The sequence below is a fragment of the Microcebus murinus genome, chromosome 9, assembly GCF_040939455.1.
Source record: "Microcebus murinus isolate Inina chromosome 9, M.murinus_Inina_mat1.0, whole genome shotgun sequence".
Classification (NCBI taxonomy): domain Eukaryota; kingdom Metazoa; phylum Chordata; class Mammalia; order Primates; family Cheirogaleidae; genus Microcebus; species Microcebus murinus.
Window position 1 is genome coordinate 52,732,091 of NC_134112.1, and position 19,442 is coordinate 52,751,532.

The 19,442-nt window shown below is 33.3% G+C and overlaps 1 protein-coding gene across 1 annotated transcript in view; it reads left to right on the top strand.

The window, feature by feature from the left end:
• Positions 1-19,442, top strand: part of SEMA3D (semaphorin 3D) — a 191,926-nt gene that overhangs the window by 135,816 nt on the left and 36,668 nt on the right. Inside the window, exons 8-11 of the mRNA XM_012779523.2 lie at positions 447-589; positions 15,002-15,116; positions 16,315-16,384; positions 18,589-18,733. Coding sequence (XP_012634977.1) covers positions 447-589; positions 15,002-15,116; positions 16,315-16,384; positions 18,589-18,733 — 473 coding nt within the window. The remainder of the gene's footprint in view (positions 1-446; positions 590-15,001; positions 15,117-16,314; positions 16,385-18,588; positions 18,734-19,442) is intronic.

Here is a 19,442-nt window from a genome sequence, read left to right on the forward strand (position 1 = left end):
TTGACCCAAGCACTATTGGTTCTTTCATTGTTTTCCCCTTGGGCAATTACACAAAATGCAACATGTCAAAATCTAGGATATGTTTATAGTTTTTCCTAAACTCTTTATAAAAGACATTGTAGTTAAAAAGCAGTGACTCTGTCATATAGAAGGTAAATATAAAATAATGCATTCTCCAGATTTGAAAAGTCTTACAAGTAATTTAGTCCAGTCATGTGTCACCTGTTCTGTGTAATTCCTAGAGCACTTGTTAATTACCTATTTATGCTAATACATGTTTCTACATTGTATCATGTTTATTTGTGAATATATCTCATTTCTTACATTCCACTCATAGTTCATTTTTTAAAATTTTGCTGTTAATTGTTTTATATACAAAAAATACTAATACTATTATGCTGGATTGTTTCAGTATCTTATTTTATTCCTTTTTTTCTTTCAAACAGGAGCAAAATTTATTGGAACTTTCCCCATACCAGACACCTACAATCCAGACGATGATAAAATATATTTCTTCTTTCGTGAATCATCTCAAGAAGGCAGTACTTCTGATAAGACCATCCTTTCTCGAGTTGGAAGAGTTTGTAAGGCAAGATATATTTATGTATTTCACTTAAAGCATATATGTATATGCATGAGACAATTATCTGTGTAATGTTGAGGTAAAAGTTAATGTCCATTATTCAAAATTGGTAGGATACATTCACACTATCCTGCTTGTGTAATTTTTGAGACCCAAAAGTAAACAAAAAAAAATCACATTTTTCAAACATTATAGTTTATTTGAACTGTTGCTCTGGTGTGAGTTATACTTCTTTGGCAGTTTATTACTTTCTTTGAAGAACTATCCCTTTTCCAGTTATTGCTATTCCCAGTAAAATCGCTGCATTGTCCTGATCCCTGAATGCTAAAATGTGTTTATATAATGTTAAATAATCTTATTTTAAAATTGAAAATAACTTAATATAACCACTAAAGTAACTTAAACACTAATAGAATTATATTCTGTATTTTTATCAACACACATCAAACATGTAAAATTATATATCTTTACATGTATAAGTTGAAAATATGATTATCTAGATTAGGATATGAGAGAAAATGGGGTAAAGAGGAAAAAACAAATAACCAAAAATGCAAAACATTTATTTTGAAACACACTGCAATTAGTTTTTAATATTGCCATTTTGTGTTACAAGTAAATACAGAAACCGTGAGATGCTTCCATTTTGTGCCATCAAAGCTCTCATTTGATTGAATGCAGCTTTATAGAATAATGATGCTACCAGAATCATAATAGTATTGACTTCAGTGTATTATTTTTCTGCTTGGCTTTGTCTCCACTGAAATAACTGTTTTTAAATAGACAGACACCTTCAACATCAACTTGGTTCATAAAGGGAAGAGCTGTTAAGTTAATAAATACTCTCAGCGGGAAGATTTCTTTGGTCTTTCACAAACTTTTCATTTTCTTCCATCTGAGCCTATCACTTTTTGTTTCAGTATGTACCCTCAGGCTTCTGAACACTTCCAGGGACAGAAACATAAACCATCATTGCACTTAAAAGTGCTAATGAAAACATGGCTTTTGAATGAGGCCAACTTGTGAGCCCAGATCATTCTTTACCTAGCTTCCTAGCCAATAATGCTGTCTCTCACTGATCCCCTCACCCCCAGGGGACAGATTCTCTACAAAGCATCCTCATTCTTTCGGAGTCTAAGAATTCACAGTAATTTCTCTTGAAGCCTCTTGCTCAGAGATGAATGGCGGTTGCTTGGAATAGTTGCAGTGTGTTAGTGTATTGAAGCATGGCTTATAGCAACAGTATCTTGACCCTGAAAAACTGTGCCGTGGGTCGACATTATTTGTATAAATGAGCTACGTTGAATATGTTATAATGGATTTACAATCAATTAAACATATTTCATGCATTGCTTTCTGACGAACATATAGAACAAGTGCGTGTATTGTAAGCCCGTTCAATGCTTATTTCTTGATAGATCTAATCCATTTGACAAAGATTCATTTATAACAAAGTAATGTTTTATGTTAGTATAAATATACTGAAAGTTAATCTTAGAGGTGGAGAAATGTATTAAAGAAAAATTTAGTTATCCCATTTATAGATTTCTATACTAAAAGTATACTCTATCCTCTAAGCATTGGCCATGGAGTATTTTATTTATATTATGAACAAACTCCTATAGAACTGAAAAGGCAGAAATAGCTGTAGTAAATGAGTCTTCCTACCACAAAAAAACCTCTGAGGCCACACAGCAAGATTTTGTCTGGCTATTGTTAAAAAGCTAACAAATTGTGAGATCAAATAAGGACATGTGATGGATGAATTTACTTTAAAAAATAGCAGTTCTTCACTCTAATGAGTTTATCTGTTTACTTAATCACTCTTAAGTAAGCACCATCTTCAGAATTTTTCACTATACATATGATCCATTAGTCAAATGTTCACAATATTTTCTTCTAAATGTTTTCTTTGCAATTTCTTAATTACATGCTGCCCATGTTTCTAACTTTTACATAATAATTTAAAATTGAATTGTGGCAAAAAGTGAGTATTTTCAAATGAATATTTCACTGACAACATTAGAATGATTCAAAATCTTTTAAAAAAATGTTGATATGACCTGCAAAACAGTAACAAGTTTAATAATAAAAAGCTGTTAGCATCATGGTTGCTATTATATATTATTTTCATATAAAAAGGCACTTTTGACATTATTTGGGACTTATTGCTTTCTATTGTTTCTTCTCCCCATTGTCATTATAATATAGTTTTTCTGTTTTTTACAAATAATAGCAGAATGTGTGTCTATGCTATGAAACAAAGTTGAGTTCAGTAGCTACAAAGATCTAAAAAAGAAGAGATGTGTTAGAGAGAATTCAGAGTAAACTGTGTATACTCTGCTAAGTTTACAAGGTTATTAACAGAAGAGTCCTACTATTTTGTCTCACCAACATATTCCCACAGAACATACTTGGAAATATTCAGGTTTTATTGTTCTTCTGGTTATTATTGTTTATTGTCTTTGTTTTTTTTTTTTGTTTGTTTGTTTGTTTGTTTGTTTTTTATTTTGGCATATTATGGGGGTACAGCTTTTAAGGTTTCAATAAATGCCCATTTCCCCCCCTCCCTCCAAAAGTCTGAGTCTCCATCATGACCATCCCCCAGATGGTGCACATCTCACTCATTATGTATGTATATACCCGCCCCCCTCCCCCCTAAATACTTTGGCACAATAAAAAAAAAAACGGTTGACAATTTAAGAGCTCCCCACTTCTTCAGCTTCTAACAAAAAAAAATGGTTTTATTGACCTGTCAAAATAGTTTTATTGACCTACGTTATTACTATTAGACTAAGTAGGATATAGTGATTGTGAGGGGGGAAGGTTGGTAATAGGCAGACATTACACGAAAATGACTAAAGTATTGTTTACAGAACTAGAGTGATTTTTTTTCAATTTTTGTAACCCATTCATTTATTATTTTATTATTTCATCACTTCCACAATAGCAAGAAAATGTAAAATGATTTCTTTCCCAAGTGCACTGCATTAGATAATTAGTGTAGGTATTATAATAAGCCACTGTCTCTTTTCCTTAAAAACTCATAGTACAGTGAGGGTAATGGACATATACAGATAATAACAATACAATGTGATAGTGGCAGGACCTGAGAAATCTAAGCAGTGAAGCTCAGAAACATTATACAAAGGAAGTAGTACTTCAATTGAGTCCTATGGGAGGAACAGGACTATATTAAGTAAAGGAATGGAGGGCAGGCATTACAGGGAGCATTATGACAGGATATACTTTGTTTATAGCTCAGCAAAATCTTGTTTTAACTGGAATTCATGAGTGTGTACAGGGAGCAATGTCTTTTGAGATTAGAGTATAAGTTGGATGATAAGAGTCTTGTTTTCATGTTAGGCAGTGTGAACTCCATCCCTTAGGCAATGAGAAGTTATAAAATGTTTTAGGCGGAGAAGTGACAAGATAGGTAGCTATATTTAACAACAATTTCAAGAATGTATCTGGATGAAGAAATATTTGACTGGGAGAAATATGTGACTGGGAGAACTGTTAGGTTCCCTAAAGACAATAAGTATGAAGAGATAAGGGTAAGTTTAAGAGATACTTCAGATAGAATCTATGTATAGATTTCTAAAAAGTGCTTAATATCACTTTCTTATTAATTGCTTAGTATACATAGTGTGTACAGTAAAACTTTCTGTGATGAGGGTAATGTTCTATATCTGCACTATCCAACCTTGTAGCCATATAGCTGTTAGAGTTGAAATGTGATTATCAGGACAGGAACTGAATTTTCAATGCATCTTAATTCTGCCTTGCTCCTATCATATAGACTTTGATACCCTGTAGACAAGTACTCCTATGTTCTTGGTAATTGTGATTTCTAGAAGATAAAGGAGGGATCAGGAAAATGCACAAAGAGTTACATTCTGATATGAGACAAGAAACACCAAAAAAAGCTTATGAGCACAGATTTTATATTTGGACATGTTGAACATGATGTGGCTTTGAGATATGCTGGCATAATAGCCATTTGAAAACATGAACCTGAGGCTCAGTAGTGTCTAGACTCATGAATTTTGAAATCACAAATGTACTGGTAGTTCCTGAAGTCACAGTAGTGTCTGATAATACTCAGGAAGATTTATAGTTTAAGATCAAAGGACAAGGACAAAACCCCGAGTGACAATGACATTTAAGAAAGAGCAAAGTGTCTGCAAAGGCAATTGATAAGAAATGGTTGGATAGCTAGGTGGAGAACTGGACAAGTAAGTTGTCACAAGTCAAGGAAAAAGACTACTTCGAAAAGAAAACAGTTGTCAATGATGCCACACACCAAAAAGAGGTCAGGTAAAACTAAAAACCAGGTATTAGATTTACCAGTAAAGGATATCATCAATGACTTTGGGCTGAATAATAGGAACATTCACCTTAAAATCAAATCTAGCTATACAACTTCCTCTGCTTCTTACTATCCCAGTTTCTTAACCTAGAAAATGAGGCCACCCATCTCTTCCATGACTATTTTACCAAGAAAATGTAAGGCTTAAATGAGATGCATTTGGATGTAATGGATATGGATGGAGAGTACTGAAAACAAGAATGACTTAGACAGATTTCTGTTTTCAAACATGTACCAAACTTTTATAGAAAATTGACATGTAAATCATATAAATACCTGGTCATACTACAGTGATTCAAATGCCAACAATCACACACATGCATGAACACACACATACACATACATACACACACACACACACACTTCATACATATACATTTTGAAGCCAGATCAACTTACTGTGCTTGGGAGTAGAAGAAGTTGTTGGTGATGGTGGTACTGTTTGTGTAGTGACCATTAGGGACAGGTTAGTTACCAAAGCTTACTGGGAAGAAATGACATTTTATTAGTTTTAAAGGCTGAAATTACTGTTATTATTTTATCTTCATTTTTTGGAATATTTGTACTTTGAGGATGGATCATATCTGTGAACATAGTCAAATAATTTGGATCCATATTTAGTGAAAAATTTGTGAACAATTTCAGCAATACAAATTTTGACCAAGAGGTGTGGATGGGCAGAAACCTACAAAGTAAAGATATTAACTTAAACAATAGTTTTACATGGCAAGATTGGTCAATTACAGCCTAAGAATAAGTACCTTCATCCAAAGAATATCTTTCAAATTCAGTATGTGTATCATTGAACATGGTAGAACACATTTCCTAAGGAATTATTTTTAGTAGTGCCATTAATAATATATTCTAGTCAAACTAATGACTTAGTCCTCTCAATAAGGTGCTTAGCCTTGAATGATTTCTAAAGTCCTTGCTGAGCTCTATAATTCTTTGATTTTGTGGAACAGTCAGTATTTTGAAGCACTAAGTGGTACAACTTGCACTCTGGAGAACTGATCTCATAGATGGTAAGTTACACAGATCTTTATGATAAGGTATTAAATGCTGACTGAATGAAAAAGTGAAACAGCATGAAATAAACCCTCTGAAAAGATTTGTGTCTATTTACTTTGCAAATTAGTATAATACTTTCAAGATACCATTATTTATGTCTGTGTGATGTTTATTACCCAGTGTGAGTGTGTGTGTGTGTGCATGTGTGTGTTTCCCTTCAAGACCCACCTTTTAAGTTAATGTATGGAAATACCAGTCCTTTCAGTGTGGTTTGCTTGCAATTTTTCACCTCAAGGGTGTTTTGCGTTACTTTTAGATTCTATTCATTTTTGGAAGAGTTGTCCATTAGCTTACTTATGCTAGCCCACTCCAGATTCCAGCTGTAGGTTATGCCAGTTCTCTTTTTTGTTTGCAGTATTTCCTTTTGTCCTTGCCAGGAATTCAGTTTGGATGGCCCTTTCACATAACTTGCCTGGGGGTCTCATTAATAGCCCTTTGCTTCGATTCCACTTGCATTGTCTATTTTGATATATGGTCCTATTTGGACAATTACTGCCTTTGAAGATTTGTGTTTTTAGGCTGATGACACTTTCCTTATTTATTGATCTCTGTTGAGCTGTGGTTTTTGTGCTTACTTTCAGCATGTCACTTACAACCTAAATGAGAGATTTAGTGCCCACAAGTTACAGATGTGCTCTTGCTTCACTTCCATCTGTTTTCCTGTCGGAGAAATTCCTAGGAAGGGATTTATACTGTTTGCTGTAGCCTTTTTTTCTTTTTTTATTTAATGAACTCTGATTTCTACCTGAAAAAGACTGCTTAACTTGCCTAGATTTACCTAATTTAATGTGATAAATCTTAGAAACCAAGCTCTTCAGCATAGTGTAGTACCCAAATTCTGCATTTCTAATAATCTTTACAAGTGTTTGAAGTAGTTAGAAAAACATGTTCTCCATTTCTACTTGCTTTGTCGTTCTCCAATGGCAAATCATAAACAGTTGTTTCTTAAGCACTACTTTTTTTCAAGAAAAATTTTTTTTGCTTTGAAAATCTCTATAGCATTTTTCCCTTAAAACCTGAGTGTTCAATACCTGTCATAAAGGTTTGTTGTTTTTTTCATTTTTTTTCTCCTCTTCCCTTTGTCTTAGATGGTTGCATTTGTATATTTTGGATTCCTTTGGTCCTCAGGTATCTTAAGATTATTAGTAGGTGAAGTAAAAGACTCTATGTTCTTGGCTGTCAAGTTGTTTAAAATTTATTTTGGATTCCTAAGTATAAAAAAGGGCATTAAAACCTCTGAAAACAGTGAAAAGCAAGGGCCAATAGATCTTATTCTGATAAAAAAAATAGATACCTATAAAGTTCTTTTATTTTAAAAAAATGCTTACTATAACTTCAGTTTCTCAAGGAAATAAATGATGAGATATTGTTTCTACACGTTAAATGTTTCTATATGTTACATAGTTGTTTCTACAATTTACTTACCTGAGTTGACTGCCAAATATGGTTATGTGAAGACTTAAACAACTCATAGCCATTTTCTTCCTGATTAATATCATTATTATTGTATTTTCTTTCTTTCTCTCTCTCTCTCTTTTTTTTTTTTTTTTTTGCTTTTATTTTTTAGTGGTTAGAACTCTTTTTTTATCCCAATGTACCAGTTATGTGAAACATAGTTGCAGTGTTGCAACTATTGCAAAAGAAGACTCATGGGCTGAAAAGGAAAGTACAACATAATTTTGTCATTTGATTTAGTGTGCACAGCTTCACTATCTTCCATTTGTTCATTTAATGTATTGAAATATTTTCATTTGAACTCTTCCTTGCAGTATAATGGCATTTTAATATTTATGGTATACCCTTCTAATGAGGCTTCTGGGGTCTTATTCCAAGTTTCACTTCTTGTTTCTATCACATCATGATTATAGTTTCAAGCTTGTAAATAGGCCACCAGGAGTATGGATTATCCTTATCATTATTATCTATTTACAGAGCCTCAGGCAGATCTTTTGTTTTAAGTTTTCAAAGAAACATTGTAAAATCTGTCCCTAGAAATAACTCAATGAAGATTGAGGCAGCATAGAGAGAAGATTGTATAATTGCTGTGAGATTTATTATAAATGACTAATCAGACAATGAATATGAATGTTTGTATTGAAATATAACAGACATTAAATCAAAAACACAAAAGTACTAAGTTTTTCTAATCTTTCTTGTTAAATTTGTAAAAATGGTCAATAGAAAGTCTGTGTTTGTCTCAATGTGACAGTTTCAGTTATGGAATAGGATTTTTATTGATTTACAATACTGTAGTATTTATATCACACTTCAAAAGAAATTGGCTGTTGTTAATTCAAACTAAAATCTCTTAGAGTAAAAATGTTATTAATGGATAGAACTGAGAAGGAGAGGGCACACAAAAGATGCAAAGATTATGATTTTCCAAGTGTTTCAGAGAATTCTACTCCCTTGTCTGTGTAAAGATGGAGAAGAGCAGCATTACACAAAAGAACTACATTTTAAGCAAAAGGGAATTTATAAACTTCTAACTCCAGCCACAAACCATTTTTTTAAAGTTTTTAAGGTGTGTCATTTTCCAGGAGCTATTGATTTGAAATGCCTGGTGTCTTTCAATTTAAATTCATTAATATGGTTACATGTCTCTGAATGCACATCAGTATTTTAATAGAGTAGAACATGTTTTCAAATGTCTTAGAGACTTTGCCTATTTTTATAAAATGTTCTGGATTTAAGAGCATAGGTGCTGAAAGTCAATTATTGCATTTTCCAAGAGCTTCTGTTTTCCAATATATAGGTGAAAATGACAATATTTATAAAATACTGAGAGATCCTTAAAGAGAACAGTATATACAGATAAAATCATGTTTAACAGAAGACCCAGCATAGTGACCCAAAGGTCAAAAGACACACTCAATAAAAGTTCATGTGTGGCAGCTTCTAGCTACTCTACATGTCTGTGTAAGATTTATAAGGGCTTGAGTTTACTGAGACAGTAGAAGGAAAATGTAATACTATCAGCCTGCCTCATGACTGATCTACTTATTAGTAGACACTGTGATTAGGAAATCATAGTAATTCATAACTTGCTGCTATCACCCTATCAAATGACTCGCAGGTACTATATTTTAATGCTGCTGAAGGATTGCAAATTGTGTTTTGTTTTGTCTTTATTTTTTCTCTTTTTATTCATCACTTTAAAATTAAGAAATATTCCAAACTGTGTAAAAAGCTCCAGGGAAAAAGAAAACAGGCACCCTCGGTACTCACCACCCAAATTGAACACATGTGATCAGGCTTGTTTATATTTAATTTCTTTGTTACTTTCATCTGCATCTTTGTGTAGAGGGTGTCAAGGCTTTTGGCAACCTAGCCACAAAGAGGCTGTGATAAATAGTGTATAGACACGTAGAAGTGACTGGTGACCAAGAGCTGCTGATTCTGACATCTCAATAATAAATCTATTGTGTTGGTGAGACAGTTGTATTCTTTAGAACTTCACAAAAATAAGCAAGGAGGTGACAATTTAGTACAAAAGTGGTTACCTCTCTTTCAGCTCTCTTCTGGGCTTAAAGCTCTTAGAGGGGATTGTGTGGATTTGCAAACAAATCCAGAGACTGAGAGCTGGTCAACAAAGCCAGCCCAACTGACACTTCCCTACAGGAGAAATACAACTCCTTGTAAATTGAACTTTGCTATCGCAGGTCATGCTTCTGGATGTCTGTAAGAGTTACTAGCCAGTCATGAAATGCTTATAATCCATTCCTGAGAGCTATTATCCCAGAAACTATACTTGTTTCCCTGTTGACAGCAGGTGGCTTTCATCTTTGACCTGGATTCTTCGCTTTGTTTTTATCTTTTTATTCCTTGAGGGGTCGGGGAAGGTTGCTTGGAGAGGTAGGCAAGAGCATTTAAAATTTATTTTGTTCAAAACATTGCAATTTCTACTTTGTCGTGTTGAAAAGGATGTAGGTACAGTATAAATCCTGTTCCTATCCAACGAATCTGGAGCTAGTAAAATAGAATTTTTTCATGGTTAAATTTAAATATAGGTGATATTTGCAAATAGAAAGAGGAGAAATGCTTGAAAATGAACATTTATTGTCGCTTTTACGTGATATCATGTTTAGAAGAGAATGTGATTGCTCATTTTTATAATGAAGTAGTGTTATATATACCTGTCAAACAATGTCATTAAGTAAATATTCCAAATATATATTTATTTATTTAGCATCTACTCAGTGATAAGAGGAAAGCAGTAAACCAAATATTGTCCCAGGCATTATATTCATGATCACTAATATTTCTTTATATATATTGAATCAACATTATTTTTAGTATTCATTGCTGACCCTCTAAAAATATACAAATCCAGGCAAGAGAAATATAATAAATACCATAAATATAAAAGAAGAATACATTAAAATAAAAAAAAATTTACTAAGGCTCTGGCTAGTACAAATAGAGATCTGCTAAAAAACATATAAAGGCTAGATGCATGCTTTGTAAAAGATATAAATCAAGGATCATGAGGAAGGTGAGGAAACAGCTTATATTTTTAAAATTTATTTTAAAATTTCTTATTCCTTCTAATTCCAGATGCACATTTTCTCACTGGAACTCTACCGTACGTGAACATAGAATTCATTATAATATTAGGAGGAAACATCAATATTTTTATTAACATCTAGACTTCTATTTATAAAATTATCTGAGGATATTAGCTTTAAAAATAAGTCGTATGGAGATAAACCTGCCTTCACATCTGTGAACATCTGAAATTTTCCAATAGCTGGCTGAAATATTTTTATTTTCGAGCAATGCTACTAATATACAAAATATAAGAGCAATTACAGGTCGGGAGCAGTGGATCATACCTGTAATTGTGGCACTCTGTGTTTGAGCTCAGGAGTTCGAGACCAGCCTGAGCAAGAGCAAGACCTATCTCTATTAAAACTAGAAAAAATTAGCTGGGTGTCATGGCACACACCTGTAGTCTCAGCTACTCAGAAGGCTGAGATAGAGGTTCACTTGAGCCCAAGACTTTGAGATTTCAGTTAACTATGATAATGCCACTGCATTCTACCCAGGTTGACAGAGCTAGACCGTGTTTCAAAAAAAGCAATTACCAACATACTGATTATAAGAGGGTCATTATACAGAATATATTATGTATTTTTTTCAAAAGAGAACTCTGATATTTCACTTCTTTGCCAACTACTAAATCTTTAGTAGTTCTTCACTGTGTACTTAATAACATACAGATACTTTGGCTTGGCATTAAAGCCTTACTTGATCTTATTCCAATTTACTTTTTTTTTTTTTTTTTTTTTTTTTGAGACAGAGTCTCGCTTTGTTGTCCAGGCTAGAGTGAGTGCCGTGGCGTCAGCCTAGCTCACAGCAACCTCAAACTCCTGGGCTCGAGCGATCCTTCTGCCTCAGCCTCCCAAGTAGCTGGGACTACAGGCATGTGCCACCATGCCCAGCTAATTTTTTATATATATATCAGTTGGCCAATTAATTTCTTTCTATTTATAGTAGAGACAGGGTCTTGCTCTTGCTCAGGCTGGTTTTGAACTCCTGACCTTGAGCAATCCGCCCGCCTCGGCCTCCCAAGAGCTAGGATTACAGGCGTGAGCCACCGTACCCGGCCCAATTTACTTTTATAACATTTTCTTCCACCATTTTAATTGATCCCAGTCTTCATCTAAACTCAATTTGTCTTACTTCTCCCTGTATGTTCTGGATTGTTCCACCATTGTCCTTTCCCTCTAGTTTCTAGAACCTAGAGTATTTTCTGAACCAATCTTTGAATATGTAGTCTGACCCCACCTATCATTGTAAAGACTCAGTATTAAATCTAACTCTTCAATGAAGCCTTTCCTCATTTTCCCTCTACAAAGAATTTCAGAGGATATTCAATCTCTTGGGCTTTCTGAAGAATTTTTTTTTTTTTTGGCATATTATGGGGGTACAGATTTTAAGGTTTCAATAAATGCCCATTCCCCCCCTCCCCCCAAAAGTCTGAGTCTCCATCATGACCATCCCCCAGATGGTGCACATCTCACTCACTATGTATGTATATACCCGCCCCCCTCCCCCCTCCCACCTGCCCAATACCCTATTACTGTAGCACCTATGTGTCCACTTAGGTGCTACTCAGTTAATACCAGTTTGCTGGAGAATATATCTGGTGCTTGTTTTTCCATTCTTGGGATACTTCACTTAGTAGTATGGGTTCCAGCTCTAACCAGGAAAATATAAGGTGTGCTATATCACCATTGTTTCTTAGAGCTGAATAGTACTCCATGGTGTACATATACCACATTTTATTAATCCATTCTTGGATTGATGGGCACTTGGGCTGTTTCCACAGCCTTGCAATTATGAATTGTGCTGCTATAATGAAGAATTTTTTTTTATCAATTTTGTCTTTTACTTTTAGCTATTATTGACTATTAAGCATGTATTTATTAAATGCCTGATAAGCAAGGTGTTAGTGACACATCTGGAGTAGGTTGAGTGAAGGGAGTTATGGAGTGCATTTTCTCGTGAGAATTAAAAATTATTAGAAAACCAACTAAAAGTTACTGTCCTTTTTATTATTACCGTGTGTCAGCAATTCTAAATTGTATCAGTGACAAAGCACTACTCCTGGAAGAGTCTTGTTGGTCCAGGTTCTAAATGATTGCTGTGGTTATCATTGTGTTTCTATCACATCTATATGTATATGTGGACATGTATATGTACAGTCAGCCCCCTGCACACACACACACAGCTACACATATGCTCAAAGAGTAAGTTCATAATAATCTGAAATAATTTAAAATTTAAAACAGTGAGATATAGTGCAAACTGTCAGGTGTGATACTTCATTTAAGTGCCAATTTTTTAGTTCATACATGAAATATTTTATTGAATTTTAATGCTTTTAAACTTCAAAATTATTCTTCTTTTTGAATTGTTATTCGTTTTAAACCTAAAGAACAAATCAAGCATTTAACAATTATTACTAATTTTTACAGACCTGTTACTAAAAATTATTCTGTTGTGTAGTGGAAGGAAATATAAAAAATGATTCACTCTGGACATCACATACAATAGGTACTCCCTTTGTGTTAGGTGCTAGGGCTATAAAAAAAATAAAAGATAAAAAGTCCTATGGTCTCCAGTCTCCCTTCTCTCTTCTTCACCCTTTTGTCAAGAATAGTATTTATATGCCTTTGAATTCTCTTGTTTGGAGTAGTCATTTAGATGCTTTTCTCTAAGTTAGTTTAATTTCAGAGATAAAAGAAGCACAAAGAAAATAATTTCTAGAAATTCAGACTTGGAACTTAATAGTTAACTTTTCATTAACTTTATAGAACATAGACTGAAGGATGAAAATTTTTATATCATTTATACTCCAATGTAAATAGATTAATGGAAAACATGGCTCCAAAAGTAATTTTTGAAAGTCAAAATTAAGTACTTAATGTATTTATTCTATTAATCAGTCTCATTTTATTTATTAAAACCAGTACAGAGCTAGTTGAGTCCAATAAATGAAAAACTGTGATTATTTAGTGTTCACATGGATATATTAATTTAAAAATAATAAAGTTTCATAGACACACAAGTGTACTGGAAAGCAAGGAAATAAGAAACAAAAAGGATCAATTAAATAAAATTGACAGCACTTAAAAAAAAGAAATATATCTTTTTATGCTGAATAAGTTAATACCATAATACTGTCTATTCTATTTAGTTGATTTAAATGTTTATGATTTGCTAAATATCTAAAGAACATTTTTAATAAAATATCTCAGAGCAAAAATAAAGTATGGAAAATATAGATTAATATTTTTAAAGGATTGTTTTTATATGTATGTTATATATATGTTTATGTTGCCTTGATGTTTAATTAGTAGGACACTAAATTTGGAAAAGACCGTTTTTAAGCCTTTATACAGACAGACTTCTAAAGGATACAAATATTGTTTTTAATCCTATAAATAACAAAAACGTCAGTACTATCACTTATTGAACTCAAGTTTCTTGGCACTATGCTAAGCATTTTACACATTTTTTTTCCCATTAATCATCAAACTAACCATATTTTGGCTAGGCACTGTGGCATGTGCCTTTATTCTCAGCTACTTAGGAGGATCACTTGAAGCCAGGAATTCAAGGCTGTATTGTGCAATTGTTGCACCTGGGAATAGCCACTGCACTCCGGGCCAGGCAACATAGCAAGACTCCATCTCTAAAAATAATAATAATAACCACATTAAAAATTAACCATATTTTAAGACATTAATCATATTTCAAAGCATTGACCATATTTTATCAATGAGAAAACAGAATCTTAGAAAATTAGTCATTTGTAGGTCATGGAGCAAATAATTGGCAGAAATGGCATTTGATTTCAAACCTGCCTTATTTACTGTAGTCTTGCATGCATCTACTCATCCAGTAGAGCAAAACTGCTTGAATTGCAGCCATATAACAATGAGAAAAACATTTAAAGTTGAGGAACAAAACTGCCTTTCCCCTTATTTTAAACGGCAAGGACTAGGCCAGGCGCGGTTGCTCACGCCTGTAATCCTAGCACTCTGGGAGGCCTAGGCGGGATGATCGCTGGAGGTCAGGAATGCGAAACCAGCCTGAGCAAGAGCTGGACCGCCTCTACTATAAATAGAAAGAAATTAATTGGCCAAATAATATATAGAGAAAAAAATTAGCTGGGCATGGTGACGCATGCCTGTAGTCCCAGCTACTCAGGAGGCTGAGGCAGGAGGATTGCTTGAGTCCAGGAGTTTGAGGTTGCTGTGAGCTAGGCTGAAGCCATGGCACTCTCCGCAACAGAGTGAAACTCTTGTCTCAAAAAAAAAAAAAAAAAAGGGCAAGGACTAAATATCTAGGTTGTGTGTCTCTGTAAACACTGACGTTGATAAGACACTACCTGTGATAGCCACCAGTTTTTCTTGTTGATAGAGTCATGTTGGTAAATCTTTATTCTTTTTCTCATTTTCCAGAACGATGTAGGGGGACAACGCAGCCTTATAAACAAATGGACGACTTTTCTTAAGGCCAGGTTGATTTGCTCAATTCCTGGAAGTGACGGGGCAGATACTTATTTTGATGAGCTCCGTAAGTCACATGTTCCTTCTTTCTTGGAAAAGTCTTAGTGCCTAATTAAGTAATTCTGTATGAATTTTATTTTAGCACCAAATGCCTGATTATATATAGCCCAGCACATAGGAGTGTAGGAGTGGTCCTTACTAAAATTTGCACACGCAAAGCACGAGGAGATGCTCTAGGTCTGGGCATACATTGTAACGAAGTAACTCCTCTCTTTGTATTGTTTTCAAAGTGAGTGAAGGAAACAAAACTGCAGCAAGAGACAGAAAGACGTGAGCTCTGGGGCTACAAAATTCATATATTCTCCATGCAGTCTTTCATTTTCGTAGGAAGCACCTTCTATAGGTAGAAAGAACTTGAGTTCTTTATTCTGCGATGCCCTCTGCTGGACAGTACGGGAGATGTGGTGAACTCTGAACCTCTAACTTGTTAAGGAAAAGCATACTCAGAAAAGCAATAAACAGGCTCTTCTATTTCATTTTTCTTCGCTCCTCCAAAAGCTCCTCCCACGTTAAAGAAATCATTTTTTTTGGTAGTATATAAACTTAGTGTAATTATCTTCTTAAACTTGTTTTTGGTTTTTCCATGTCATGTAAAATGTAAAAATGATTATTTATATCATTGATTATTTCATCAGTATGCTTTACAGTATTAAAGTATATATTCAGTATTTGTGCATGACCTCTCATGTTGTATATAATCACATCTTAAATAATCTTTCATGGAATGTTATTTACACTTAATTTACTATCCATTCTGTACTAATTACAGGTATAACTGTTTTCATATTGTTACCAATTGAATTACTGATAGGTTGACACAATCACAGGACAAGACTTTTTTACACTGAAGGGTAAAAATTACATACTTTTCTTATGGTTTCTATTTTATATAGAATCCAAAATTTGTAAATGGAAACAGCCATAGAGATTTATCAATCAAATCATCCCATTTATCAGTGATCGAAGTAAACATCTAAGAAGTTAAATGCCCAACTCTGTTAGGGCATAGCTAGTGAGAAATCACATAGCTAGTGAGAAAAAACAATCTTTTACCCTTAATTTCTTAAGGAATAATATAGTGACTCTGTTATCTTAATTTTATATACTGTTGAGAATTTCAGAAATATTTTATTATTAAAGAAAAATCAAGCATGTAATACTGAAAAATAAAAATATAGTAAATAATTATTTTTCCCCCTTAATAGAAGATATTTATTTACTCCCTACAAGAGATGAAAGAAATCCTGTAGTATACGGAGTCTTTACCACAACCAGGTATGTTCAACAAAATGCTTTTAAACCTTCTAAAGAATTTTATATGTACGTAAGCCAACATATTTATATGATCATTTTGTTCCTGCCTTTGTAGTAGTACACATTTTTTCATGTTGCTTTTTCACTTAATGTTTCTTAAAGATAGGGCTAGAAGTGAAGATGTTTTCCTAGTTTCTACCCTTATATTCTTGTCTTCTTTCTGCATAATGCTATCCTGTACTGATCATTGCGACTCTCTGACTTTCTTACTAGTTGTACTAGCATCTATGAAGCTTTCTCAAAGAATATTTGAGCCCTACTGCCTCAATTGTATTTAGCTCACTAACTTACACTTCCTTCACTGTATTCAAAGCACATTCTTGTTCCTGTTACACATTACTGCCTACATTCTTGGAAATACTTTTCACTTTTTTTCCACAGCTCTAATATCAATCTTTATCAATGTATACAGATATTAGTATTGGAGGAATTGAAGATATTGACATTGGTATTGAAGAACTGTTCTTGTCTCATTTTGAATAAACTCTTCAACTATTTTTATGTGCAAATTATAGTTTGTTTTCTGCAACGCGATCCTCATTTAGTTCACAATTCTTTATTCATAAGCTGAAATGCATCATAGGTTCAGAATATATCAGAACACAAAATACTATCTCATTAATTATAAGATACAGAATATGAATATTAAATATGAGAATAAAGAAGATACTCTAAGAAGTTGCTATTTTGACCTCCATTTTTCTGTTAATTTATATCTGAATATAAAAAGGTGCAAGAAGAAGTGCCTGTAGTTAGTCAAGTTAAGTATCTCAGCTCTAGTTTTCTTGGCATCTTTCCAATCACAGAACTTTCTTTGAAGTCACTGTGTGTTCCACACACAAGGCACTGATATGTGCCAGGAAAATGTAGCCCCAAGATAGTTCATTTTTTCTCCTATTAAGTTTCTGCCCACCCAGAGTGTGAAGTTACAAGTCAGCTCTTTGTTCTTTGTGTACTTTATTGTTTTATTTTTAATGCCGTCCCGAAGACTGAGGTAATGTCGGAATGCATATCACATCCTTCGTTCGGTGAGAAGCCATAATTAACCTGCCTTGATGGCAATACCATTAAGCATGATGTACTATTCCTTTAAAATGTCATAGGCAGATTATGTGATTTTATGAGAATGTCACCTCTCTTCTTAGCAGCTAGTTTTCTCCCAACTGCCTGTTTACCATTACCTCTCAGTTTTTCCCATTAATGTCATTCCAAGAATATTAATCATTGAGTTACTCATGCTAGAGAGTCATTAGTTCATGTGGGTTATTATGGCTGAGATATTAATAATATGTCTCTTAGATCATAAAGAGTGATCTTGTTTTTAAGAACAGGAATCTCCAAAAGTTTTAGACTCAAAATGTCTTTTTAATTTCCAAAAAAAAAAAAAAAATCTGATGAGTGACAACAATTTTTATCATTAGTTTGAAAAAATTTGTAAAATTCCTATGGAGCTTTTTTGTCTCTTAATACTTCCTCAAATACTGTGTAACTATGATAACTTTAAGTGTCAGATAAGTTACTGTAAAACACAAACTCATGAATTCAAGAAAGAGAAAAAAGGAAAAAGATTGTTTCAACATTTTAAAATCAGTTTAATAAAACTCATATGAATAAATTATTTAACAGCCAATATTTGTGAACATTCATTCACTTTAAGAAAACAGATGAAAAAGATGATTATTATTCATATATCTAAATGATTTCTTTTTGAGAAAGTAGGTAATGTAACTTTTATTAAACTCTTTGGAAAGCATTATGCTATAATATCTTCGAATAAAATTGAAGAATATGGATAAATATAATACTTTTTTCTGCATATTCCTCTCTATCTTCCAGTTTTTCTAGATAATTTCTATTTATGTATCAGGCGTCAATTTACAGGAAACCTCCTCCCCGAAAACTTAACTGGCAGCACTGTACTGGGTTCCCATCCATGTGCCACTTAGTTAAATATAATTACCATTAATGTAGCTATTATCACACTTTATTTATAGTAGAGTTGCTTGGTTATAAGCAACTTGAAGACATAAGCATATTTTGTCTGCAGCACTTATCAGACAGAATGTGCTAAGGAAATATTTTCCATAGCACCTGGTTATAGTATATGCTTATTAAATGTGATTGAATGAATCTGTGAATGATTAAATCCTGTTGCTTTCTTTCAGTTCCATCTTCAAAGGCTCTGCTGTTTGTGTGTATAGCATGGCTGACATCAGAGCAGTTTTTAATGGTCCATATGCTCATAAGGAAAGTGCAGACCATCGTTGGGTGCAGTATGATGGACGAATTCCTTATCCACGACCTGGTACAGTATGTATTCAACCTAATAATCAAATTATTTTCTTAAGCCTATATCTGATTCCTAGTTTTATTATAATAAACTGTGCTATTTGCCACAGCAACATAACATGCACTCTCGATTTTTAAATAACTATTATTTATTTACATTGATGTATTAGCATTTCCATCCTTCACTGAAACTTAATGTGTCTCTTTTGAAAAAGAATTTTAAGTACTTTGGGAAACCATGAACTATATTGTAAGGAGCAGACTCTGCTGACAATATAGATTTTATCCCAACATGTCTATAAAATCATCAAAATGATTTAGTTGTCTAGTGTGACAAATATTATAAATTAGCTGGAAATGCCAAATAAGTTTTTATTCCTCACATACAGCTCTTTATATAGCTAAAGAGTCTTCTAATCTCTGCTTCTACTTTGAAAAAGATCACATCATAATGATTCACTTAAATTATCTCTTTTCTTGGTATGCATATTTCTTTATTTTATTGCATCTTGGAATAATATGCCTTGTTTAGATGGGAAGGGATTTTAGAGAACCCTAAGTCCGAAATTCTTTTCAAATAGGATAAATCATGTTTAAGACACAGATGACATAAGAAATGTATTTTCCAGTTTATTTATTTGTTTAAAAAGAAAAACAACTGCAGTTGGAAATGCTATATGTGCCTTTTAAAATTCTGTTGATATGATTAAAACAATTTAAGTTATTTAAA